Genomic DNA, 26059 nt, shown 5'->3' on the forward strand with positions numbered 1-26059 from the left:
ACTGAAGGCTACGGAGCTGCTACAGCTCTGGCCCTTCCCCATGACACCAGTCTCAGGAGGAAGAACTGCGGCTGTCCTGGAGAACAACCCACGTGCCCACCACACCGCCAGCGAGGTGAGCCAGCCCCTACCAGTGAGATCAGAGGGCTTGGCGCACCAAGACCAAGGTTACGGCTTTTAGCCCAGTTTGTGAGCAAAAGTCATCTCACTGACTCACTCCACCCTGCCTCAGCTCTGCAAGGGAAAGGTCTCCAGCTTAGAGACCAGGCAGCTCAGAGCTGCCAGCCTGAGTAATGTTTAACCCCATAAAACTTTATTGGTAACATATACTGCGCCAGAATGTCTCCCTGCGAGGTCACCACTGGCTCGAACATGATGCAGCAAGGAGCTGCTGTAACTGCTCGGCCAGCCTGGCTGCTCTTCTTCAGAGGAGAGCTGGGTCTGGCCATGGCCTGGAGGTGCTACACTGGCTCCCTAAGGAATAGGGGCACATCACCACTTGTGGACCTCCTTGGGCAGAGAGTCCTACTTATACAGGGAACTCCCTGGAGGCTCAGGGTCATTCTTCAGACCAGAGGACCTCTTCAAAAGCTAAGCTGTCTGTCCAGAACAAGTAGCTTGCCAACTGAAGGGCAGGAACCCCAAGACCCCAGAGGCAGACGATCTGGCTGAAGGCCTCCTTGATACCCTCTGCTTTAAGAGAACAGAATTTTTCTCCCCCACCATAAGCCATAAAGTTTTGGTGTCTACCCTTTACACTCAGGGTCCCCATACAGTCACTGATTATCATCTTTGAAGGACCTGCAGTAACGGTTTCCGCTCCCTCAACCACCTCAGCCAGGACAGAGGGGGTTTTTTCCTGGTCTTTCCTGCCAGGGCCAATTCAACTGGCAACAGCCCTTGGCTCCACCACCCTGCACATAAGGGGCAGGGAAGAAGACATCTGCTCTCCTGGGTTGCCCAGGAGTAGAGCATGCTCAGATGCTCCTGTAGCTGTGGACACCATCAATAACTTTGAGAACACCAGCAAGCACAACCCTCGCATTGAAGGGCCAACCTACTTTAAAGAGCAGCCTGGCTCTGGAGGCCCTTGAAAGAACAAGCCAGTGCCTGGCCCTGCCCTTGGCCCCACATACTTCTTCCCTACTCTGCAGGAGCTTCAGCCCAACGGTAGCTCACCAGTAGAAGGGCAAAAGCAGCAGAGGCCTGCGAGCATGCGAGGGTCAAGACAGACAAGCCTACATAGGCCAGGACCTTGCATCCATCCAGCTCCTCCATATTGCATTTGGGAAACAAGCTTGGGTTGAAGCTGGGCAGTTACAGTCAAGACTCTTGGAAGAGGATTTCAGCTGGCTAACTGAGCTGACCATTGGGCAGGTGGACAAGGTAAAGGGACACAGCTGCTCTTCTTATCAATTAAAGCAGGGAAAAGTAGAGCTAAACACCCTGCTTGGCAGGGTGGAAAGAGCAGACGTTAAGCCCCGATGCTCTAGGGTCTAAGCCCAGGTCCCCCATCGTCCTGGTCCCCCATTGTCCTACTACAGGAGCAGAGACGGAAGCAGGCAGAGCACAGCTGGCTGGTAACACCAAGCAGGGCAGGGACGGGGGCTCCAGGCTCGCCTGTACAAGTGCTCCAAACCAAGCACCTTAACCTGGAATTAGGACGCTTCTCTGGTTTTGGCTTTGTCTTTGCATTCCCATGGTTTCAGGGACTTCATGCTCAGCAGGGCTGTTGGTCTCGGTACGTTAAAGCACTCCAGTTTCAGACCAGTACAGGCATCCCTGCCCCTCCAGCTGTCAGCAAGCATACCCCCGGGGACACCAGGCAGCTGGTTGCATTACCGCCAGCATATTTTATATATTTTTAAATTTAAAAATAAATTTATTATTTTTTAGACAACCTATTTCTATAGGCTTGTACACAGAACAACCCCTTCCTCCAGCCTGCACCCATTGGCTACTGTCCCATCAGAGCTCCTCACTGTGGCGAGGCTCTGATCACTCATCCCCTCCAGCTCCAACAGTATTTGGGTCACTTGACCCAAGGGGGCTCCAGCTGACCCCTTTGCTTCAGCGCCCAGCTAACCCTGTTGCCTTTGCTATAACTCAAAAGGAGGACATTTCGTAGCTATTTTACTTCCTTGGCACGTAGCGTTTCCTCCCAGCAGTCCTACAACAATGTTCTCTGGCCACGGGGACCAGCAAAGCCAGACAGAAATTAAGCCCTGACTTTCCCCTCTCGCAGGGAAGCGGGCTGGACCTGCGGGGTCAGAAGTCATCGTCCAGCTCTGACTGTTCTTGGCCACATAGACCTCACTCTTGCGGTTCATTCAGGGTTGGGGGCCCCCCCTCCATGCACTTCAGCCAGGAGGAGGCTTTGCCCAGGAGCCAAGGTGCAGGGGGCAGGGTCGAACCAGCCAAGCAGAGACCCACGGGAGTGAGCACCAGGGCAGGGGAGAGAGGAGAGCCTGGTTGCCGGCACAGGACGCGGGGAGCGACTCACCTGAGCGTGAAGAGCAGCGGCCGCGGCAGCGGCCGCTGGGTACGTGAAGGCAGCATGGGGGATGGCAGGGGTTAGCTCCGTGGTGTACAGTGGGTAGGGAGCCCACGCTTCCGGGGACGCTGGAATAAGAGCCGCTCCAGTCAGGTCATCTAGACAGAAGGAGACAAGGTGATGGCATCTCAGTAGCTGGCACCAACAGCTGGATTTCCAACCCCAAACTAAAGCTGTGCGCAGCCATCTCAGCGAGATGTGAAACACAGCATCCCTGCAGCATCTCTGCGACCGTTGCTCCTCCAGCCTCACCAAGAGAGGCCAGGAACGTGCTCCATTACTGCTCAGCACCCCAGATTCCCCCAAGGGCTCTCAGCACCATATTACAGGCTGCCCGAGAAGACCCACCAGGCTATGCTGAGATGGCACAGGACTGGTCCTTTCTGCTTCACACCTACAAGCGGTTTAAAGGACTTTTATGGTATTACTGGAGCTACCAAAACCAACTCCGCTCTCCCAACACTTCTAGCATTGGCCAGAAGCTTTATCAGGTGCCTTTTATTCTCCTGCAACCCTAACGTGCTGGCCTTCCTGCACCGAGCAGATTTCAGCCAGAGCACACATGGGTATGGTTTCCTTTCTACCCTGGCATCTCCCAGGTTGGGCCAGCCACGACCTCAAAGTGCCTCCCAGCATACTCACAGGGGTCCCGTGCAATGAAGTGTGCGCCCAAGGCAGGGTGGATATTGGTGGGGTTTGGCGTAGCCATCAGCTTGCTCTTGGCCATCTTTGTGTTGGCTTTAGCAAACTCTAACCGCAAGGTCTGGGGGTTCTCTGGGTCAAAGCGGATGCCCTGTCACAGAAGAAAGCACAGGAATCTCTCAGAGGTGAGGTTTCCAGTCCAAGCACAGGCCGTGTCTATTCATGGAGCAAAGCCCAACCAGGGAACCGAGGCCATCACACCACAGTCACATGCCCAGGTTTTTGTCACCTCACTGCAACACTGAAGCTCCCACGTGCTTGTACTTCTATGTTTAGCTGGCCTAGGACCACTGCTTCCAACATGAGGGACAGTTTTGCTCCTTATGTGCAGTTCACCAACCAGCATAGCAGTGATGGCTACCAACACTGATCAGCGAAGACCTGTCCACTGGAGCTGGGATAACCCCATCTGTACTGGATCTCCTGTCTGTGGTGCTGCTACATCGACTGCCAGCCTGGGCAGAGACACTAGCACATGCCCCATTGCCCAAGGCAAGGTCTACAGCAGGGCAAAACCAGATCAGCATGTCTTGCTGACTAGATCTCACTAACTTCTGCAAGACCACATGGGATGGAGATAGATAGTTGTGGGCTGTGCCTGCCACGTTGATCATCCTCATGTCTTTTTCTTGAGCTGCAGCAATTTGGAAAGGTTGTGATCATGCTAGAGAGCCTGTACCAGACAGCTTTGGCCCTGTCTCATGTCCTCCCATGGAAACAGCAGCATGGGAAGGGTGGTTTCCTTCCTTTCTGAAGCAGGTACCTTCTGGCTGCAGAGGTCCTGGCATGCCAAGTCCAGGACAAGGACCTGCTCTGCTGAACCGCCATGCACTTTTCATCAGGGCTTTTGGTAAGGTGAGGCTTTAACGAGGCCACCAAGCAAGACCTACAGCCACACGGCAGACCAGCTTTGCAATGAGCCTGCTTCACTACCCAGCTAGCCAGTTGAGCTTGACCTAGAGCCTCAAAAAGCTGATGCTAAACACAAGTTGAGCTCCACATGCCTCATTAGAACATTACAGGGCATCAGCTGGGTATTGCCCTATGCCTGTATATGCTTTGGAACCACTTATGAGAAGAAAGGTGTTGGGGGCATCTGTTTGCTAAGGCTTGGTTCCCCAGAGAAGGTCTGCTTGCTTCAGGTACCCCAAGCCAAGCTCAAGCCAAGCTATGATGAGCCCCGACCTCAGTGCAGACAGCAGGAGGAAAAGCTCCTTGAAGAGCAGCTCTGGCCACACCTCGACAATGACGTCCACCACTCTTCCCCATACAGGGGGAGCACTTAATGGATAAGGAACAGGATTCACAGCCTGGATCCTGTTACCAGAGGCCAACTGCTGAGTAAGGAGGTGCACGTCAGCTCCAGAAAAGAAGTAGCTGTTCTTTCCCCACACCCTCGGAGGCCCTGGAGCAGTCTTCCAGTGATCACAAACTACATCTTTTTGCATCCTTTTGCTCAGGCTGACATCAGCCTTAAACAGCTCTCCTGCTTCCATGGTGGGATGCTGCAGGACCATTTAGGTCCCATACTCGAGGGCACAGCTAAGACACCCTGACCCTCCCTATGCTACAGACAAGGCAAGCATGGCTCTAGCCCACAGCTCCAGGTCCAGCTCCAGCAGGGTGTACGGCCCCCAGCCCTCCCAACACATCAGGTACTCACGTTCAAGGCGTTCTTCGCTGCTTCAGCACCAGCCCGGCTGTCAAAGGTCACAAAACCAACTGGCTAAAAGAAATAATGCTGATTTCAGTTTGGAAGCCTCTTCCAGCTCCTCAGACTACCCTGCCACCCCCCGCTCTGCCCCAGACAGCTTACAGCAAGCAGAAGAGACCATCTAAAGCTACAGAGGACCTTCAAGCAGAACTGGAAGTCATCATCTCAAGATTCCTGCTCCACATCTGCTCCCACCACACCAAAATGCTTTGACATTCCTACACGTGGGGGTACGGCTCACCCAGGTAGACTCCAACAAAGGTGCCCCTTGCCCACAAGGGGAACTGCTGCCTTGATTAGAATGGGAAAGGGGAAGGTTTCTGGCAGCACAGGGTTTGAGACTGAAGCATCAGGTCTCACCCAGCCCATACAGCCCTGACCATCAATAGAAGACATAGAGCCCCTTCAGCACGTGCTGAGAGCTTGGGGCCACCAGGATGGTGGGGGTGAGCAGAACCCAGCTGTATACATGGTGCTGAACACAGACAACACTTTACACAGTAAAATGGTGTCTGTTCCCCCCTCTTCTCCTGGCACGTCTGGTTTTCTAGCAAAAGCCAAAAATACCCACGCTGGAAGAAGGAGGTACCTGCTTTGAAGTTAGCTTGATCAGTGACCCTTCATAACCCTGGAGAAGGGAAGAAAGCAAGTCAGTGTCAGGTTCCTGAAGGAGCCGAGCTACAACCAAGACATGACATGACAGGTCCAGTAGTTACCGCAGCACCAAACCCTTCGCAAGGCAGGGTTGGCAGCGGTAGGTACAACAACATATCTCTTTCCCACCAAAGGAGAACAATGAGATTAGTCTAAGGGCAGAGCAGGTATCTCAGCTAGTCCATTCTGGCCCTTTGGGAAGAAAACCCATTTTCTACCTCTTCATCATGCTACTAAGGTGAGCGCCCTGCCTGGCTAGTGCCCAGAGAGCACCCTGTGCTAGAAGAGTGCAAACAAGGGAACCCCACTTCCCCCAAGGACAGCCCATGTGGTGATCTAGTGAAGGATGGACAGTGGGGGTCCAGCTGAGCTGCAGGACTGACCAAGCAGCCTCCATCAAGCTTGGAGACAGCACGATTTCAGCAGGTTCCAGGGGAGGTTACCCAGCTGAGCACAAGCCATGGGATACCATTCTGGTTTCATACCAGGTTCCTCAAGCCTTCACAGAAGGCCTACCTTCCCACTTCATCCTTGCTTCCTTCTGACAGAGATCTTTGCTGCAGGGTTGGCCACAAGACAGCATCTTTCCCACCAAAGACCAAGCCTGAAGACCTCCTTACCTTGAATGGTCGGAAGAGTAGGTAGAGCTCTCTGGGCTTGATATCCACAGGAAGGCCACTGACAAACAGCGTCCGTACCTAGGAGAGAAGTCAACAAGGTCTACTGAAAGGAAGTGCTTAGTACCATACCAGAAGTACGGAGCACAGTGTAGAAGTTAGGTGCAGTTAGAGTAGGACACCTTGCACCAAAGGTGGCCTTGCAGGCGCCAACCCTTCCCTACATTAGGGGAGCATTGTCCAGGATAAAATATACCCAGTCCTTTCCTCCTTTCCACAAAGGATTTAGACGTTTACAAAAATTCAGACTCTAGCAGAATAGTCTGGGTTGAATAGGGTATGGACAACTGCCCCACAGTCTCTGACTGGACCTCAATTTTCAAAAAACACCTCACTGCTATACACATCTTTTGACTGCTGCAAAAGCCCCAGAACATTGTTGGGAGGATGATTTTTGGGTCCATCCCAGCTCCTTCACCAACACACATCAGACCCTTCAGAAGTCGCTCCCAAACAGTTCTTACAGCGTTTGTTGTCTTGCGCCCAGCCAAAAGCCAGCTGTGCTGCACCAAGTCCATGAAGGCCATTGGTCTTTCCAAGCTGTAGAAGTCATGTACCAAGTCCAAATGCACTCAGCACATGTAAGCAAAAATACAGTACTAGAGGAAGACTTCAATAGATAACGTGTCAAAATCTATAATAGTTCACGTGAATAGCCAGGAAGAAGAAACAGTGCTGAAGGCTCATGGCCTGGGAGAACTCTGCTCAACAGTCAGACCATCACGGCCACCTTCTCCCTGCACTGGGAAACATCAGCTGGCATCCTGTTTCCATATGAAGCAGCATCATGACGCTGCCAAAACTTCTTTTAAATCAGCACAGAACCGGAAAGGGAAGTTGTGCGCAACAGAGGTCACCAAGACACCAGCCATCATTAACGAGGACCAGGAGACCACAAGCACAGCTCGGCCAACACCGAAGGCAAGGGAAGACAGAAGGCTCTGGGAATGAGATGGAGCTCTGCGTTTCTCACTGTTCATTGCATGGGGATGCCACCCACTGAGCCAGGAGAAGGTCCTGGGTCAGCACTGATGCCTAAACACTCAGAAAGGCACCAGTGCCAGATGCTTTAGGTGCTGCAAAACACACAGCAGGACCAGGAGCCCTAAGCCAGAGCCCATCTCCTGGCATGTTTCCAGTCTGGAGTGACCCCATTACATCTGCAGGGCAGAAGCCCTCTGCTCATACACTTTAGTTTTTGCTCAGCCATTTCCCCTTCCCCAGAAGGAATGGGTTGTACCCAACACCACATTAAACCTCTTTTTCCACCAAAGCAAGCAGCACACACTTGCCCTGCTCCTGGGCTGCGACAGTGGCCACCTGAAGACACAAGAGCATGCAGCAGAGCCTCTGCACCTCGTAATTCTTTGGGGGCAGCCAGATTCAGGGACCTCCAGGCAAGGAAGTTTCTCCTACTTACGGGAGGAAACACACTCCCCCTTGAGCTCCTGCGCCCAAGACAGTCCTGCCAGGGCAGACACCCGTCACATCAACTCGGGGGGGGCAGCTTCAGCTCTCCAGCATGGACATCGATCATGAAAGTCTTGGGATCCTCTGCCCCTCTTGCTCTCCATGCATGCTGAGACAAAGGGCTGCCACCACCCGGTGAACACCCCAGTGGGCTGCTATCACCCCCTGTTAGTGTGTGGAGCCCTTCTCCAGCCTGGCATCTCTCAAGGCTGCTGGAGAACACAACCACTGAGCATCCTTCCCTCCAACACTGGCATCCTTCCCATCGCGTCCCCTGATCCCTCAGTACAGATGCCCCGACCACACCCCCCAGATTTTGCTTTGCCCTGTCCAGGGAAGCAGGATGCTCTCTGGAGCACTCCAGAAACACCTTCCATGCCCAGGCTCAGTCCTACAGCCTCCCCACCCAGCCCAGCCCCTCATTTGATGCGTCATTCCAGGGCTACCTCATGCCCAGACAGAGCAATGGCACTGTCTCTTGGCTTGCTGGCTGCCTTGAAGGCTTTGGCGCTTGCACGTCACCGTGAGCTACATAGAGCGCCTGCGGTGCGTTCCCAGAAGACGCACAGCCATCTCTTGCAGGGGAAGACTGTGCGGACTGTGGTGGCGCACACGTGCCTCAGCCATGTGAAAGCACCGTCCCTTTTCAATATTTCAGGATCTGAATGTGCTCAGACCCCAGAATGGATGTTTCTTCCAAGCAGATAGAAATCTGCATCCCTGTTGGGTCTCTAAGTGGTCCCGTGATGCGTTGCTCGGTAAGTCCTTGCGACAGGCGTGACAGAACGGAAGATGAGCGGTTGCTCAGGGAAGGGGGAGTCAGCTACTTGGAGCCCTTACAACAGCCTGAACAGAGCAACGCAGGTGCCTAGGAAACATCTTTGTCAGGGGTCATAAGCTCTCAACGCCAGCCCCATAAGTTGCTGCCAAGGGTGGGAGCAAGAGATGGGAGGCCAAAAGCTTCTCTTGGCCTCCAGGTCCAGTCTGTCACCAAACACGGCATGGGAAGGGGGATCCCATCCAACCCACAGCACCCACCAAGGGCTGGCATCGCCCCAGAGAACACCTAGGCGATCCCGATTGCCACCAGCTAACATCTTCAAACAAGGTTTCCCCAAGGGTCTTGAGACAGACTAAGGAAGGTCCTTGCTCAGAAAAGCTTTTTAGAAGTGATAAGACCAAGTGGTTGGTTTTCTGTAGATGAGGGCAACAGGGTCTGGACGAGCATCTACCAGTGGATTAACCAAACCAGGACGCTCCAGTCACCCCTTTGCAGCCCAAGTCTTGCAGGCTTTGGGAGGCCACTAGGACCACCCAGGGCTGATGAATCCAGGCTTCCAGCCCTCACACTCAACATGCCAAGAGAGGGCAAGCTTCTGCTTAAATATATTTGCCCTGCATGTAGATATTCAGCCTGCCCACAGAGCAGCTGTAAGAGCCACAGGACAAAAAAAAAAAAAAAAAAAAAAGGACCAAAAAAACCCAACCAAAACATCTATCCAGGGCTAAATCAGGAACCCTCTGGGCCAAACCATGTGTTCAGCAGGAGCTTGGAGAAGATACAGCAGAAGCAGATCTCCGGGAATACCTTGTTCTTTGGCTTGCTCTTATTCTCTGCTACCAGCCACTCAAGATGAGTTACCAAGTGAGAGCAACCCCATCTCGCCCAGGACAACTGATCTTCACTGCAGACACGCGGGGAGAGAAGCGGGGCCGTGGGGCAGGGAGCAGCCCTTGCCTAGGACAGCCCAGCAGGGTCACGCTGCTGGAGGCCCTGCAGAAAACGCTTTCCTTTCCCCATCCCTGTCCCCTCTGGGGATGTCCCCGGTCCAAACACCCGGCAGAGATGGAGGAGAGCCATGGAAAACAGGATTTGTGCCAGGAGGGACAAGACCTAGGCCATCTCTTAGGGAGGGAGGATCCCAGCATAGCTTCCCATGCTGGAGGAGGGAGGGACAAGGACAAACCCATTGAGTGCTTGAGTCCTCAGTGTTTCTAGAGCAGTCTTTACACAGCTGTGTCTCCCAGCAGAGACACACCTACTGCAGCACAGCCACGTACTCAGCACCAAGCCTTTAAAGAAGCCAAGCAGCAACACCTGCCTCTTCCTACCACAGCTCCAGCACTGCCAGGAGGTCAGCATGGGTCTTCCAACACCCACATCTCCTGGTCATGTCTGCTTTTAAATAAGAGCTCTTGAGAGGGAGTCCCAAGCGGAGCCAGACACTGCCCTGCAGTCCAGCACGGGTCAAGTTATGTCAGAAGTGTTAGATGCAAAGGCATGAGTACCCACCTCCAGCAAGGCTGCGCTGCTGGTAGGTCTCCAACACCGAGCTTTTGTTAAGAGACTGCTCCAAGTCCTCCCAGAAGCCAGTGAGGCTGACTCTCCCCTTCCACAAGATCAGCCCTGCTTTTGCACAACCTGTGGTCACTCCAGCCCCGCAAACCTGGCGGGGTCCTGGGGCCATGCTCCCAGCATCTGGAGCACACAAGCCTTTACCACCAGTGGTTAAGAGACATCCGAGGTCAGCTACAGCAGCAACGTGCTCCAGTGCCTCATCCACACTGGGCCACCGTACATCCCCCCACTCCAGGAAGCCACCCCCAGCTACATGCTGGGGTTTTTTTTCCCCTGGAGACGAGCCATCTCCCGCTCGTTCACACCAATATGTCCACCCAGCCTTCTCCCCACACCACCAGCGGCAGGGACATCCCCCACACCGTCCTGCTGAGGACAAGGACAAGCTCTGCCGCAGCATCCCAAAGGCAATCCCCGCTCCGGGCAGCCACCCTGAGGTCCCAGCAGCTCAGGTACATGGACCACAGTTCTTCCCATGGGAGAGCAACCCAGCAGGGTGCCCCTCAGGCACCCGCAGCCGCCAGCAGAGCCACGGCAGGGGGTACAGAGTCCCCGGTCCTGGCCACCGCAACGTGGCAAGGGCCACTTGACGCGAGGCCGCTGGAATGCAGAGAGGCTGCCGGGACTTATAAGGCACGGCAGCGAAAGGCAGGGAGGCGAGCTTGCAAAAACGGGGCTGCAGGGAGGGAAACAATTGGGAGCCCAGGCACCGGGCTTAAAAATGGGGCAGCACCCTGGTCTCACCGCCCCGCGTGGGACGTGGGGTACAGGGATCCTGCCGCCGTAATGGCTGCACCCAGGTGCAGCCCTGGGCAGTTTTGTTCCTCAGCACATCAAACTCCCAGGAAACACAGGGGAGGGGAGAACTGGGGGAGAGAGAGATGGCCGGTCTGTGCTAGGGACAGCCCCGGTGCCACGGGGCATGCCGCCCAGGGGAACGGGCTCCTTCACCGTTCTGTGCCTCAGTTTCCCCCCAACCACCACCAACAGGGCTCAACAGCAGAGACACTGCAAGAGCTGGCTGCCTGCTTGCAGCTCCAGCACTGGCAGAGCTCTGATGTCCTTGGGCAGCTCCCAGGGCCGGCGGGCAGCACTGAGCCCCGGTGCAGGATCAGACCAGGAGCTGCTCGAGCCAGGAGGCCCCAAGTAGCCGCAGCCGCTGGGCATCCCCCCCACCCCCCACTGGAAAGATGTTCACCCATCCCCAGAGGGGAAGAGGACCTTGAACCTCCCCCAGCACTTGAGGCAAGGAAGGCTTCAGGCATTTCCCTCTGAAATCAGCTTTTTGCATGAAAGGCACCCAAGGACCAACATCCTGCTTGCCCGGAGGGGAGGAAGGCAAGCTGACCACAAGCAAGCCCAAGCGTTTTGTCCCAAAAACCAGAGTGTTTCATACGCGACACTGCTTATAGCTGGATCAGCCGCTCCCCAGCATTGCTCTTCCCCCACATCGAGCAGGGGGGATGCTGACGGGGCTCAGCCACCCCTGCGGTCAGGGCAGGAAGGCGTTTGAGCGAGGGGGAAGCAGGGAGAGGCACCAGCCCATGCCCAAGGGAGCAGGAAGCACATGGGTGCCGATAACTCCAGGCACAACGGGGCAGCACCCAAGAATAGTCCACGGCCACAGCGGAAGAAGCGCTGCTGGTGCAGCTCTGCAACGGAGACTCACCCCTGCTCCCCACTACCAAGCCCCTTCCCCTGTGTCTCTGCAGGATCTCAGGGAAGGGATGGCACCCAGGGCGGGGGGGGGGGGGGGGGGGAAACTTGAGCCACAGCAAGGGTTCAAAGCTGTTGAAACATTTGTGGAGGCCAACCCAGCAACTCCCCAGAGGTTCCCCAGCTGAAGGAGATGCTGGCTGAGCACCCTCAGGATGCCATCACAGCCTTCCACCTTGGCAAGAGGTCTGCTAAGCTAGAGGAGACATGCACAAGTATCACAGCCAATACGCTGAAGGACGCTCACATCCATGCGTGCACTACCCAGCCCACTGCACTAAGCCCCTGACTCCAGGAACCCAGCAGCACATCTGCTACCCTCTGATGTTTGAAGACCTACAGACACCTTTCACCATTGGCTGGAGCCATGGACCTCAACCACAGGGACAGCTCTCACACCAGAGAAACCTGCTGCAGACCCACTCCTCCTGCCTGCGCCCAGGCATTTGTTCTCCTGGCAGGAGACATGGAGGTGAGACAAGTTCCTGCCAGCCTCTGCCCTGTGCAGAGGACGTTGGTTTGGATGCAGGACCCTCATGAGGTACATTCTCACCTCAGGTCCTTAAGCAAGTACATCTCTCTCTGCTTCGCCCCACCATAAGGTGATTCCCAGCCACTTTTCAGTCCTGTGCCTCCTCTGCCCACAGAGCCAGGACACATCTACAGAAGCACGTGAACCTCTCTGCAAATCAACGTGATATGGGGCAGCAGGCTGCTGGGCATGCCACAGCCCCATGGAGCATGTCTGGCATCTCCACAGCCCAACACCAAGCAAGTCTTCCACAAAACCCAAGTGATGGTGAGCTGAAAAGTTATTGGAGTGTCATCCCAACCACAGGGAGACCTTTGGGGATACCACTAAGATGCCAAGCACCCACAGGACTGAGCCACCATTGCATCAGTCCAGCTCTTGGCAAAACAGGCCCACTAGGCAGTGGGGAGGGGCTGTGCTACCCAAAAATGGGTCGGAAATGCCAACACTAACCAGCGCCATGCCCTGATCTCCCTCTGCACCCCGGGGCACTCTCCTCACCAGACCCCAAGCAGACACCCAGCCTGTACAACATAGAGGGCAAGGCAGAGGTAACCATCAGGGAGCAGGGCAAAGCGCATAGCGAGAATGGATACGGCACACAGTCCAAGGTTTAAGGACACTGCTAGAAACAGGTCATGTCCCAGCCAGGTCCCCACTGGCATCCTAGCCAAGGAGACTCCAGGAGGTGAAGCTTCCTTCCCTCCCGCAGTACCTCGCAGAGGAGCTGGGTGCTGTCTCCAAGTCCATAGCTTGCTCCGCACATCAAGCCACTGCTATAGGTGACCCGCTTTCAGACAGACACTGGCCTCTTGCCCTTGAAAGCAGATGGGAGGGACACACATCCCCAGGCCAACAGCTTCTGACACACGGCCCCATACCAAGACCCGACCCCACACTCATACAAGAACCCATCCCCAGATCCTTGGCAGCGCAGGCGGGAATGTACCATCCCAAATTAGAAGGTGCAGCATTTCCATAGCCTCTTCTGGGCTACGCAGCAGGGCTGGAGATCCTCCACATGGGTAAGACTGCCCTACTGGGTCCTTGGGTTTCCAGCAAGGACCACAGCCTGCAGCCAGGTAAGCTTGGGTTCAGTGATCAAGGAGATCCAGGAGCATGTGCAAGGCTAGCACATGCAGCCTCATGTCATTGTCCTCTACAGGAAGCCACTGGGCACATCAAGGCAAGGCTGTAGGCAGGATCTCATATCTATGATCTGTCCCCCTGCCCTACCACAGGGATAACATTTGGCCAGTTGGGCTTGAGAGTGTTCCTTGGCATAGGGCACACAGAGGTCAACATCTTGTCCCTGTTCACAGGGGCAGGCGTAGGAGATGATCTTCACTAGAGCAAGACTCAGCACCATCCACGTTCAAGTCTCCAAGCAAGAGCCAGCGGAGAGCCCTGGGGCCAGGGAAAGCCTCGTGGCCCCAGACACACCAAGCATAGCCCAGACCTTGTGTAAGCCTCTAGCTCCACACTTGCCTGCCATCCAGCCATCATCCCAAGCATCAAAACACAACACTTCTCTCTGGTGGGGCTGAACCAAGGAGGGGACAGCAGGTTGTGGGACAGGCAGCCTCTCAACCACACCATGATGCTGTGGCGCAGTGGTCCAAGTGTCCTTCCCAAGCCTGTAGCATCCACTTCTGCCACGCCGAGGGCAAGGTTCCTTCTCACCAGACACGTGGGGCTGGCTGGGGGTCACAGCTACGCTGATGCACCTCAGCATGGCCCAGGTTGAGCAGCACCAGGCTGCGTCCCACTGCCCTGCTCCCTCACCAGGTCCAACTGCCCAGCACTTGGCATCAGGAGGAATCCAGTTTCAGCCATCCCGCATGGGTCTTTGAATGTGCAAATGAATTCTTTCCACTTATAGCCTCTGCCACGTGAGCCATCCTCACGAAATGGTGGCTGTTGCTTCAGAAGGTACTCTCCTGCTCCAGGGGTGGTCTGTGATCTACAGGCATATCTAGGAACACACTTTTGAGACCACTCACCTCCAGATCTGTGAAGGCCACTGGGTCCCAGCTACTGCCTGGCACTCCTGGAGAGAGGGTGCCGAGCACTGCAGGTGAGGTGCTGACCACCTCGCTTCCACACTCATGCCCAGGTGAGGCTTCAAGCCTTTCCCTCAGGCACCTGTAGGGCCAGGACAGGCAGCAGCATTGCTCTGATCCAAGCAGCTCAATCTTCACGACTTGGCAAGACCAACATCAGCAAGCCCAAAGAATCTTTGGGCTCCAAAAGCCTTCCATACCAGTCCCAGCAAGAGTCATACTTGACTTCACACAGTGCCAGCTCCTCTAGCAGAGGCATGAAGAAGGACAGCAAAGCCCAAAACACTCTTAGCTACCTTCCAGACATTTCCAAGGGCATGCTTCCTTCTCTACCCATCTTGATGAGAGGAAAGCAGAGTCCCTTGCTGGCAAGGGAGCCTTTGGGTTTGGCCCTTCGTAACTCCAGCAGGCACCACCAGAAACCCCTTCATTTTGAGGCCAGGTAGGGAAAGCTCTGCTCAGCAACTCCTCAGATCAGCCAGGGAGGAAGACTCATTTCTAAAGCTGGGTCTTGTTTACTAGACCAACTACACATTCAGGTAGCAAGAGGAAGAAGAGTTACCCCATCATGGAGACTAGGTGGGATATTGATGCTCAAAGCAACTTAGGCTCATGTCTAAGAAACTCAGATTTGAAAGAGCAAGAAAGGAGAAGGAGGCTCCTTTGCAGGGTATTTACAGAGTCACCAGGACACAAGGAGATGATGGGGAGATTCCCACATCCCTCCCCCAGTAAGAGCAACTCATTGATAGACCAAGAAGAGGTCTGGGAACACACCAGTTCCCAGAACCTCGTGTACATGGTGACTTCAGGGTATTTGTTCAGCCAACAATCTGTCACTAACAGAAAGCTGCATCTAACACTGAGGGGACTTTTACGATGCATGAAAACAGCTCTGAAGCACCATCCTGGTTCAGCCAGATCGAGTACAAGAAGATTAGCAAGTGGTGATCATAACTACTACAGCCTCAAAATCTTTGTAGCTAAGAGCAGCATCACAGAGTCATTTGACTTCAGAAATTATATTAACCTTATTTGTTTCAAGTCAGAGAGCTAGAATCCATGCATGCAAGAGGTATCTAGGTCCACTCAAGCAGAGATTACAGAAATCAAGAGATGCCTGGCATCAGTCCATGAAGTGCTACAGATATCCAGCAAGTAGCACAGGCTGCTCACCAGCGGCATTCCTGGGTGGTTCTGGCAGCCCTGGCGTGCAACAGGGATGAAGTACTCACTACCCAGGAGGCTGTCTGGAGGCCAAGAGCCTTCTGCCTCCCCTAACGGCGCATTTTCTAATCAATGGATAACACCACAGCCTTGCTGTGGACCAACAGGGAAGATAATCCTCTCCCAGCAGAGCGTGGCCAGGTAGCTTCTCCTAGTCCTCACCTGTGCTCTGCCCACCCAGCACAACCTCAGGTTTGATGCTTTCCACATTCAGCAGCCCACAACAGCAGCAACCACCACCCATGGAGCTGCAAGCAGGCCCTTGAGACTGGACACTCCGTCATGTAGGGGCCAAGAAGACACAAGGGATAACCACAGGCCTACTTTGGGCATCCACCCCAGCTCCAGATTACCCCCGCTCCCAAGGTTCCTACAACTTTCCAGTGACCTCCTGGGAGAGCAAGGATGAACTTCCAGAGCAGAAGCAACACTTCTGCATCAGACACCCAAGACAGCAGGGCGAACGCGCAACGTCCTTATTGCAATACGGCCACGAAGACAACATGCAGCATCCGTGCTAAGCAAGCAAGCTCCTCCGGCTGCTGGGAAAAGCTCTGCCTGCGATGGGGGTGCGCAGCACCTAGGCAGCTGCCCGTCTCGCACTACCCCTCGGGAGCGCCAGGACATATGCTGTCACGCAGATTGGCGGCTGCCTGGAAAACTAAACAGAAGATAGCAGCAAGCGGGGAGGGATCGAGTTTGGGGAGGTGTCTGGTGAGGAACAGCAGGGACTGACATTAGGCCCTGTTTGTTTAACATTCCCGTTAACGACCTCGAGAGGAGTGAGAGGCATTCCTGTCCTCCACATGTCACCGGGCAGGAAGGGGCTACGAGATCCAGGGGCTTGCAGATAAGATAAAGAGAAAAGCTGAATTTGGGAGCTTCGCCCCTGCAGTATCTGGGGGCACACAGCACCCTGCTGCGAACGCTCGGGGAGGCAGCAAAGGAGGCTTACGGGTAGGGGGGGAGGGAAATGGAGGAGTGTCCGCAGTGCCAGGATCTGGCAGTGTTATCCACACGGCGTGGGAAGATATTCCAGCACTCCCTCCTGCGTGTGTTGGGACAGAAGGATTCCACTTTACACTAAACATATTCATTGCTCTGTATTGAGGGGAGCTCTGGGCAAGAATTCAGGTGGCATGTGGGATTAAGCTGTCCAGACCATGCTGGGACCCTGAACGCAAGGTCACTCCTTGTGCCACCATTAGCTTCTTCTGCAGTGAAGAATGGCTCCTGGTCAGCCAGGCGGACCTACAGGAAAAACAAGCCTTCAGAGGGCTCCCACAAGCTCAGAGCGGCCACCATGAAGTCCAACCTGCAGCTCATTGCCCACAGCATTGTTTGTGATGGATCCTGGCACAGAGAGGGCTTTCCAACAGCAACTCCATCAGGGATGGGAACAGCCCCACACTGGTCCCACCACCTCCCAAGCATCCTCAGCTACCTCCGGGCTGGTTGGTCCTTCGCGACACCCCTGGGTGTAGGGTGCCAAATGCACCCAGCAAGACTGCTGACCATCTAGCAGGCTGGGCTGGAAAGTCCCCCTCCCCACATACACCCAAAGGCAGCAGGATAGAGAGCAGGGGCCACTTCTGTTCAACCCCCGCCCCGTTCCCCAGGGATGCAATCTTTAACTCAGTTTTCCGGCTACCAAGCATCATTCCGGGGAGGATCGGCTTCCCCAAAGGGCTAGGATTTCCAGGCTCCCAAAACGCAGTAGCTTCCAGAACCCACTTGGCCAAACCACCACCCGGCAGCGGGCAACACACCAGCTCTGCCCCAGCACCAAGAGCTCGCCCGGCCACCACCCGCGAGGCACCAGCCCAGCCGGAGCGACACTGCTGGGATGCGCCAAGTGGCATCGACCTCGGGGAGCTTTGCAGGCCAGTGAATAATTGGATCAAGGATCCGCATTGAGTCTTCTGCGCACGCGCGCATGGCCCATGAAACCCCCTGGTACCAAGCCTCCCCGCACCGGGGAAGCGGCACAGGGCCCCAGGTGCTCTGTCTCTCTACCCACCCACACCAGTGCCACCCAGTGAGGCTGGAACATGTCACCAGCAGCATCACATCCACGTCCCATCGCATCACCTAAGCCCTACTCCGCACAGGGAAGGGAAACGCTACGGCCGCTGCCTGCCAATCCATTCCGCCCCATTACCCAGGTCCCCACGCCAGGGTTGAAGACCAGTGGGCGCGATGGCCCCAAGACAGCTGGTGCATGGGGACCACCCAGCCCCAGCGGGTGGCAGAGCAAGCCAGACGCCATGTTGCGGCGGTGCGAGTGCACGGCACGCTGGAGGAGAGCGAGGGGAGGGGGGCAGAGCACCTCCCCGGTCCCGAGGGCCGGGTGCGGAGGACTGCAGCAAAACGCTACCAAGGCCAGACGTTTTCCAGCACCGTCTCCAAGATGGAGGGTGGCTGGTGACCCACTGCGCCAATGCCTGCTCAAGGGGCGCGATGAGAGAGGCGCTGCACTAGCAGCGATGCTAACGCCCAGCCAGCGGCTCCAACAGCCAGAGGGCAAACGTGCAAGGCAGCTTCAGCATGTGGCTACAGACAAGCGACCCTCGCAAGCCCTCCCAGCACAGAGTCCAGCAGCATCCAGGCTCTGGCTTGCAACGGCTGCCTAGGGGGAAGGGGACTGGTGGCAGGGCAGCTCACAGCCCTCCAGCCCCGATGGGGCTGCCAGTACACGGGGAGCAGGGCAGGGTCTGCACCACCATGGTCCAAGCGCGTCCCTAGCAGCCCACACGGGCAGAGCAGTGCCTCAATGCAGGAGCCCGGTGCCCTCCAGCCGCTGGAGCTTGGGGGCAGGACACCTACAGGGACACGGAGCTGACGAGGGGGCCCCCAGCCCCGATCCAGCCCGTACCCCCTCCCCAGGGCTCCAGCCCCGAGAGCAGCTCCCAGCGCCCTGCCCGGGCTGCCCCGGCGCTCCGAACTCCCCGACGCCTCCGTACTCCCCGACGCCTCCGTACTCGGCACCGACATCCCGCCTCCGGTCCCCGGGACGATCTGAGGGTCCAGCCCCGACGCCGTATCCTCGGTTCCCCGCTGCGCTCCGTCCCCGGCTCCCCGACGCCGCATCCCCACCGCCCCGTCCCGTTCCTCGACGCCGCCGCCCTCCATCCCCGCCGCCCATCCCCGTTTCCCCGACCCGGTTCCCACCTCCTCCTCGACGTTCCCGCTGCCGTTGGTGTGCTCGGTGTCCTTGTTGAGGTTGCTCATGGTGGGGTGCACGGGGTAGGGGAGGGGGGGTCGGACGGGGCGAGGGGGTGGTGCCGGCTGCTCCGGAGCTCCGCGGGGCCGGGCCGGGAGCGGGGTGCCGGTGCGGTGCCGATGCGCGGGGGCGGTGCGGGGCGGTGCGGGGCGGCGCTGCCCTCCCGGCTCACATGCGGCGTCCCGGGACCGCGCCGCTGTTAAGGACCGGGCCGGGCCGGGCCGGGCCGGGCGGAGCGGGGCCGAGCGGAGCGCAACGAGCCGCAGCTGCGGGGCCGACGCGCCCCAGCCCCCGCCGCCGCCGCTCCCGGTGCCGCCGCCGCCGCCGCGCACCGAGCAGCGGGGCCGGGACCCGCCCGCCCCCGCCCCGCTTGCCCGGAGCCGCCCCCGGGCCGCCCGCCGCCAATCCCGGCCCGGCCCGCCCCCCCCGGGGGGGTGCGGGGCTTGCTCTTTTTTTTTTTTTTTTTTTTTTTTGGTTGGGCTCAAGTTATTTTATTTTTTCTTTTCTTTTTTTTTTCCCCCCTCCTTTCCACGAAAAACTTTCTCAACTTTGATGAACTTTCGGGCTTCGACTTTCTTAAAGGGCCCGCCGGCCTCTCCACCCGCAGCGGGGCCGGGCTGCTCCTTCCCGGGATCCCCGGGGCGGCCGGGGGGACGTGGCCGAACCCCGCGGGGGTCCGAGCGCCCCGGCACTGCAGCCCCACAGCCCCGGGACGGCATCTCGGTAGCGCCCCCATGAAAGCCCCGAGCCCCATGAACAGCAGCCCCAGGAGCTCAGGACAAGGGTCCCGTAACCATGGGACAGTGGCCCCACATCCCCCAGGACAGTGGCCCTAAGACCCCAGAAGAGCATCCCCGAATCTCCGAGCACAGCAGCCCAGTTCCCCCTGCCAGAGCAGCCCCGCATCCCCACAGGCAGCCGGTGGGTGCCAGGAGCACAGCCCTGCTCTCCGGCCCGGGAGGAGGAGTAGGGTTGAGGCACGTCCATCTCCTTGCCCTTCTCCCTGCCTGCACCGGCGCCTAACCAACCTCGTCCTAACAAAGCAGGCGGGGAGGTTGGCACGGGTCGGAGCCAGGCTCTGGCAGGGTCCCCGGCTCCCCGATGCAGCGGCGTGCCAGCCTGCAGAGAGATCCCCACCGTGCCCAGGGAGCAGCCCGATGCACTCCCATCTCTGCTATGGCAGCTGGACAGGATGAAGAGGGTCCTGCCTTCTTCCAGGCCTTCGTGCAAAAGGGCAGCCTGCAGTTGGGGGTGTGTAACGGGAGCACAAAATGGGGCGTGTGGCTCGTTCCTGCACGCTGCATCCCACAGCTTGGTCACTGTGCGAGGCAAACGTGTAAAACCCCAAGGGTTCAGGGTCAACCAGCGAAGTGGGATGTTCAGGGGATCTGAGACACGTTAGTTTAACCAGCATTGCTTGTACCCAGTCCTTGCTGCTTCCTCGGTGCCAAGGCTGGGTAAAAATGAGAGGACACATCAGCCTGACCCTGCCCCGGTGGTCCCACAGCCCCCCCGAGCTGCCAAAGCAATGCGTGCTCCCAATCCTTGACTTGCCAGGGTCAGCCATGGCTGGAGATGCTCCAGTGCACCCATGGCTTGCACTGTCCCAACCGCATTGAATGCCACTTCAAAAATCAAACTGAGTCCTCAACTGGCTCTGAGCAACCATTTCCTTCCAGCAGTAGCTCAGGGATAACGTTTTGCTCATGTGCACGTTGTGAAGAGGTGTGAGCGTGGCTGGGGGCAATCACAGCTGATTTCTCCACTGACACCTGGGTTTACCGCCCTCTTCAAGCCCCAGCCTCTGACTTGCTTTGCCACCTGGTTATGCAGAGGTTCCCCATGAAAATTTAACCCTAAACTCAGCGTTCCCCGTGCACAAGCATTGCCCAGCACAACCCAAGGAGCTCCGGGTCCAGCACTGGAGAGGACATGTAGGCAGCACCATCACCGAGGTGGTTCCCATCATCAAGCAAGTGCCTGCGGGGCCGCGTGGTTTCATCACAGGAGGTATGTTGGAGGGGTGGAAACGTGAACATCCTCCTGGGAGCGTCGGCTTTGCGTTTCCTTGCTTTCTAGGTTAGGGCTTTTAGCAGCAGCAGCTGTTCGCACGTGGTACAGTGGATTTGTGTCTTGAGTTCTCCTACAGACAGCAGCAAAGCAACTATTTCTTTTTGCAAGGCTGTGTAACAAGCCGCTAAGCCAGAGAGCCTGACCCCTGCCAGGTCCTGCAGGAATTTTTTGGGGGGGGAAACGTCACTTTTTAATTACAAAAAACCAATTTGCTTATTTACACTGTTGTCCTAAAGGGTGGTTTTTCTGGAGACCTTTCACACAAAGAATACACCCGGCCCTGCCAAACCACGGTGGGAGCCCCCAGTCCACCCACAGCACAGCCAGATCCTCAGCAGAGCAAGGGCTTTCTCTGGTCTTTAGTGATGCTGTGCTTCACCATAACTTCACCCCCAACGTAAGGCTGCGCAGGAATAACTCCCAAAAATAGCGTTGCCTGCCGTGCCAAAAAGACTCAGAGCAAGCCTGTCCCGATGAAGACCAGGAATATTTGCTTTCTGTGCTAATTAAGCAAAAACCAGCGTATCCTCATGCAGCTTTCTCGGTGTTTGGGGGCTGTTTTTTTTTTTTACTTTCTACAGACTTTGGGTCTGCAGAGCCTGCGGCAAGCGGAGGAAGACACAAAGGGGTGGAGGTCAGAAGCAGCAGCGGGTTTTTGCCAGACCCCCCAAGGAAGCTGCGCTGCATGCACACGCGGAGGAAACGCGCCGCCTCTTCCACAGCAGGAAAAACACCCACCGCAAGCGGAAGAGCTGCTGCATCCATCACGCTGGGGCAACAACGGTGGGTCCACCACATCACTGCCAGCCTGATGGCCCGTAATCTGTGGTTTATTCTGTATGCAAGTTCATCATGTTGCTGTTGGGCAAGAGAGGAGCATCCTGTTTGCACGACCACCTCTCAGAGCTGTACGTGGTGGCAGCATCCCTACATCCCATGGCTCGTAAGTCCCTTTGATGTCCCCACAAACGTGACACCCAGGCAGCCTCTCCCCTCCCAAAGTAGCATGTGTGTCAGCACGTGGAACCCTTGATGGTCTGACCAACTGCACACGGAGGAGATGTTTCCTGCCCCCAGGAGCTTACAAAGGTGGGACCAATAAAGCAGTCACTGCTACCAGCTTGTGCAGGTGAGCCAGTCCACCATGATGTCTCTGCAGTGGTTTTGGGCTGAGGATTGTTTCTTTGGGTGGTTCTCCACTTCCATGTGGAGATGCTCAGCTGCAAATGTGTGATCTGAGACCACGTCAGCTGAACCAGTGCAGGACCAGGGTGACACTCTGGTTTGGACCGTGCTTATCCAAGTTTTACAGCAATGTATTTTCACACCAACACTTTTCACTCTGAGGCATCTACCACCCAACAGCATCCACCTCTGCAGCCTAGCCAAGGTCTGCATCAGAGGCCCTGTCCTTGCCATACCACATCCACTGAGATGTAGTTAGAAGAGCAGAGGCGATGCTGTGACTATCCAGCCTACACCCACCAACCTCTCCCACTTCAGTTCCTGTTTGGGGAGGTTGAGCTGGCAGCAAAGCCAAATCCACATTCCTGATACGCACCTAAGTGAGACCAAAAAGTTACTCTTATGCCCAAGACTGCATGGTCCCCTGTGGTCATTTGAATACGCATTTCACTTGCAGTGTTGTAACCTTCTTTGCAAGTGTGGGGTAACTCAGCAGCGATGCCCACCTAAAACCACAAGCACATGGCAGGGCTCAGAAAGCAGCTTGCTGGGGAGGCCTCCAAGCCATGAGCCCCAGCCAAGTCACTGCCAGCTGGAAATCAACATCTCCATCTCCAGAACAACTTCCAGGTCTCCTCCATACGTGAGGATGGACAGCACGTCCCCAGCTGCCCTGCCACAACGTCCCATGCAAGCAGCTCCAACCACGCTGTCCTGCCTTGCAAACAATGGGAACCTCAGTCCCTTACCAAGGAAAGGCAGCAAAAGCTGTGAGGTGCTCACAACCATCAAGCAGGTCCTGGGGAGGGGGTTACTTAAGTAACTTGTGATAGAAACAGGTAGTCATCAGCTTAGAAATCAAGGCGGGACTTGAAATGACAACCACCTGTAAGCAATCTAGTGTTTTTGCACACTGTTTCTCAGCTTAACATTTTCCAAGGGCTCTTTCTCACCCTTGAACAAGCAGGTCACCGGCGCAGGAGACAGGATAGCCAGGAGCGTGGTCCAGCTCCTCCCTGGTTGTGGGTAATAATGGAGCAATGTCTCTCTCTGGCTGGGCTCCTGCATCCTCTATCTGCTGCCCGTTAATTTTGTGATCCTAGGACCCCTTCATCCATCTGTAGAGAGGCAAAAAGTTTCATTTCGGGGACCATGGGGCTTGTCATAGGGGGTACCTTGGGTCCCAGCTACCCCCAAGCCCATCGCAGGCTGTGCCAAGCTTTGGATGAGGCGCTGGGTTGTTTTGCTGTTTCTCACTGCTTATCTGGGACAGCAGCTGAGCCTTGGCGCTTTTCCCAGGGCAGAGAGGACGCTCCTGTGCCACTTCCAACGTGTTTGAGGTATGGTGAAGGGAGGATTTACTCTGCTCACCACTGGTGCCAAATTCTCCTCCTCCTGTCCTTGCCCGGGAGGCCCCACGTCTCCCTGGACCACGGCAGCTAGCACTGCTCTGCTGCTGTCCTCCATCCTGCCCCAGAGACATCCCTGTACACCACCCCATCCATCCCAGCTGCTCTTGTCTCATGCCCTTATAGTCTTTCTGGTAAATTATTCCAGCAACACCGGCTGGAAAGAGACCACTAACCACGGGATGTGGAGAAACCCTGATTTCCAAGTGAGCAGTGCAGACCAGCTGACCCCACAGTGCCATGGGGCTGGCTGACACTGCCGTGGTGAGCGACAGGCATGTATAAGCTGGGTGCTGGTGTCACCAAAAGCTCTTACAGGACCTCGGGTGAGTTCTCAGAGACCTTTCTGGCCACAGGGAGGAGGAGGCTTTAGGGCTGAGACGCTGCTTTTGGTATGGATCGGCATCTAAACATCTGGAGATTTGTTATAGCATCACACAGCGATGGAGGGAGGGGACCTCCGGAGTCTCCCGTCCAACAGCCCACAGGACTGTCACCAGCACTGGATCAGGTCGGTTCTAGCTTGAAAACCCCCAAGGACGGAGCAACCCCAGCTCTCCAGGTGTCCATCCCAGGGCTTCACCATCCTGCAGGGAAGAAGTCTTCCCTAACACCCAACCCAACCCTCCCAAGCCACCATCTGTGGCTGTTGCCCCACGTTATATCATCTGCCACTATGGAAGAAAGTGTAGTTCCACCATCTTTGTATCTACCCCTCTAGGAGTTGTAAGCTGCTAATAGACCCCCTTTCAACCTTCTTTTGACCAAACTAACCAAACCCAGCTCCTTGGTGACCCTCCACTGGCCCCTTCTGCGGTTCCCCCACCTCCCAGTCCCCATCTCTGCCCAACAGAGAGCCTACCCAGCTATTCCTCCTTGTCCCACAACCTCCTTTAGCCCATCTGTCCCCAAACAGCGGGGATGGCACTTGGCCAAGGCCAGGCTGAAGAGCAGCTCCCAACCTCCTCCACGCATTGGACCAAATGCCACGTGGCTACTACACCAGTCCTACGCACCACAAAAGTTCAGGTGGCGGAGGGCTGCTCCTGCCCAGTCAAACCACTCAGATTCCTGCTGGTCCCAGTTCTTTTGCTGTATTTAACTGCAGGACACATCGCTCCTCCTGGGAGAAGGAATGGGTGGCTCTGGAGCGTGGGCATGCCAAGTGCAGTTAGAGGCAACATCATCGTAAGAGGTGTGAGGACTCTGGAGCAGTAAGAGGAAGCTTGAACGCAGGAGAGCAGCAGGTCACCCCAGGTAATGGCCAGAACAACATCTCGGGGCATCTGCTCCGTGCCCCAAATTGGTCAGGTCAGCGAGGTGCTGCTGGCCCCTTCCCCTCCAAAACCCATGACATTCCCAGGACTGATTCAGTAGCACCACTAAAGGGCAGAGGATGAAAGTCACGGCAGGAAAATTGGCACTGGGGACTGCTATTTGGCTACCAAAATACAACAGGACGCATGTAGCCCCATCCTGGCTGCGCAGGATTTTGGGTGGCCCGGTGGGTGCTGGGCAGAGATGAGGAGCAGGGGAATAGCAGGGCTCATCATCCAACATCACATGCCCGGAGTAGCTGCTTTGAGGACGGCAGTGAGCGCTTTCAAACTTTAATTCCTTTCCATACGTCACCGCTCGTCTTCTCCAGCTCTGCCTTCCCCCAGGAGGACGAGCTGAAGCTAACTGAGAAAGACAAGGGCTCGGAGGTGTGCACAAATGTTTGCTCAGACGCATTGGATCGCTGCAAAGCTGCTTTTATGGGCATTTCAGAGCGGCTCCTGGCAGCGCCGATGGAGCTGAGCTCTGAGGACACTCGCCTCACCCCGTGACGTGAACCCACCGAGTGGGCTTCAGACCAAAAAGGGGTGAGGAGAGCTCGTGTTTACAAAATTTGAATAAAAAAATGCCGCTAAACAGAAAAGCCTGTTTGGAGCCAGGAGCAGGAACAATAAACCCAAACGTTTTCCTCTGATGGGTTGCAGATGCAGCATGCCGGCAACGTCCCAGTGGAAAAAGCACGGCTGCATGGAGGGCTTTTGCCATTTATTCACCTAGGAAATTAAGACAGTTCTCTAGTCCGCCCTGAAACTCTTCGATTTTTGCCTTGAAGATGAAATGCGGAGAAAAAAAGGGCGGTGCTCCTCCTTGCTTGTTCAGTGCTTAAACAATGTACTGTTATCTCTTTAGTTTCATAATTAATGTGTCATTTGCACTGTCCGGGCATATTAATTGTGGGGGAACAAACCGGTGGGAATCTTTTACACAGACACTTGTTAAAAGCCCCAAAGCCAGCCCAGCCCCGTGCATGGGGTGGCTGCAAGCCTGGCTCCGGCACTCATCCTGCACTGAACCGCTGCCCAAGTGGCATCGATAGCTGGCACTTAACGGGAGGCAGAAACCCGGCTTTGCCGAGCGTGGGGCGAGGGCTGTCTCAGCATCGGGTCCGTGCAATGTGCCCAGACCTTGCAGATGCGTTTGAGCATCAGGGCTCTCCCTCTGTG

At 56.1% G+C, this 26059-nt stretch overlaps 1 protein-coding gene across 1 annotated transcript in view; it reads right to left on the reverse strand.

Annotated features, from left to right (window-relative positions):
* RBPMS2 (RNA binding protein, mRNA processing factor 2) overlaps nucleotides 1-19238 on the reverse strand; it is a 29231-nt gene extending 9993 nt beyond the window's left edge. Inside the window, exons 1-6 of the mRNA XM_075764376.1 lie at nucleotides 18840-19238; nucleotides 6245-6322; nucleotides 5560-5598; nucleotides 4920-4982; nucleotides 3197-3347; nucleotides 2504-2652 (exon numbers count right to left, since the gene is read on the reverse strand). Coding sequence (XP_075620491.1) covers nucleotides 2504-2652; nucleotides 3197-3347; nucleotides 4920-4982; nucleotides 5560-5598; nucleotides 6245-6322; nucleotides 18840-18899 — 540 coding nt within the window. The 5' untranslated portion in view covers nucleotides 18900-19238. The remainder of the gene's footprint in view (nucleotides 1-2503; nucleotides 2653-3196; nucleotides 3348-4919; nucleotides 4983-5559; nucleotides 5599-6244; nucleotides 6323-18839) is intronic.
* Nucleotides 19239-26059: the final 6821 nt, after the last annotated feature.

Source organism: Balearica regulorum, chromosome 12, assembly GCF_011004875.1.
Source record: "Balearica regulorum gibbericeps isolate bBalReg1 chromosome 12, bBalReg1.pri, whole genome shotgun sequence".
Lineage (NCBI taxonomy): Eukaryota > Metazoa > Chordata > Aves > Gruiformes > Gruidae > Balearica > Balearica regulorum.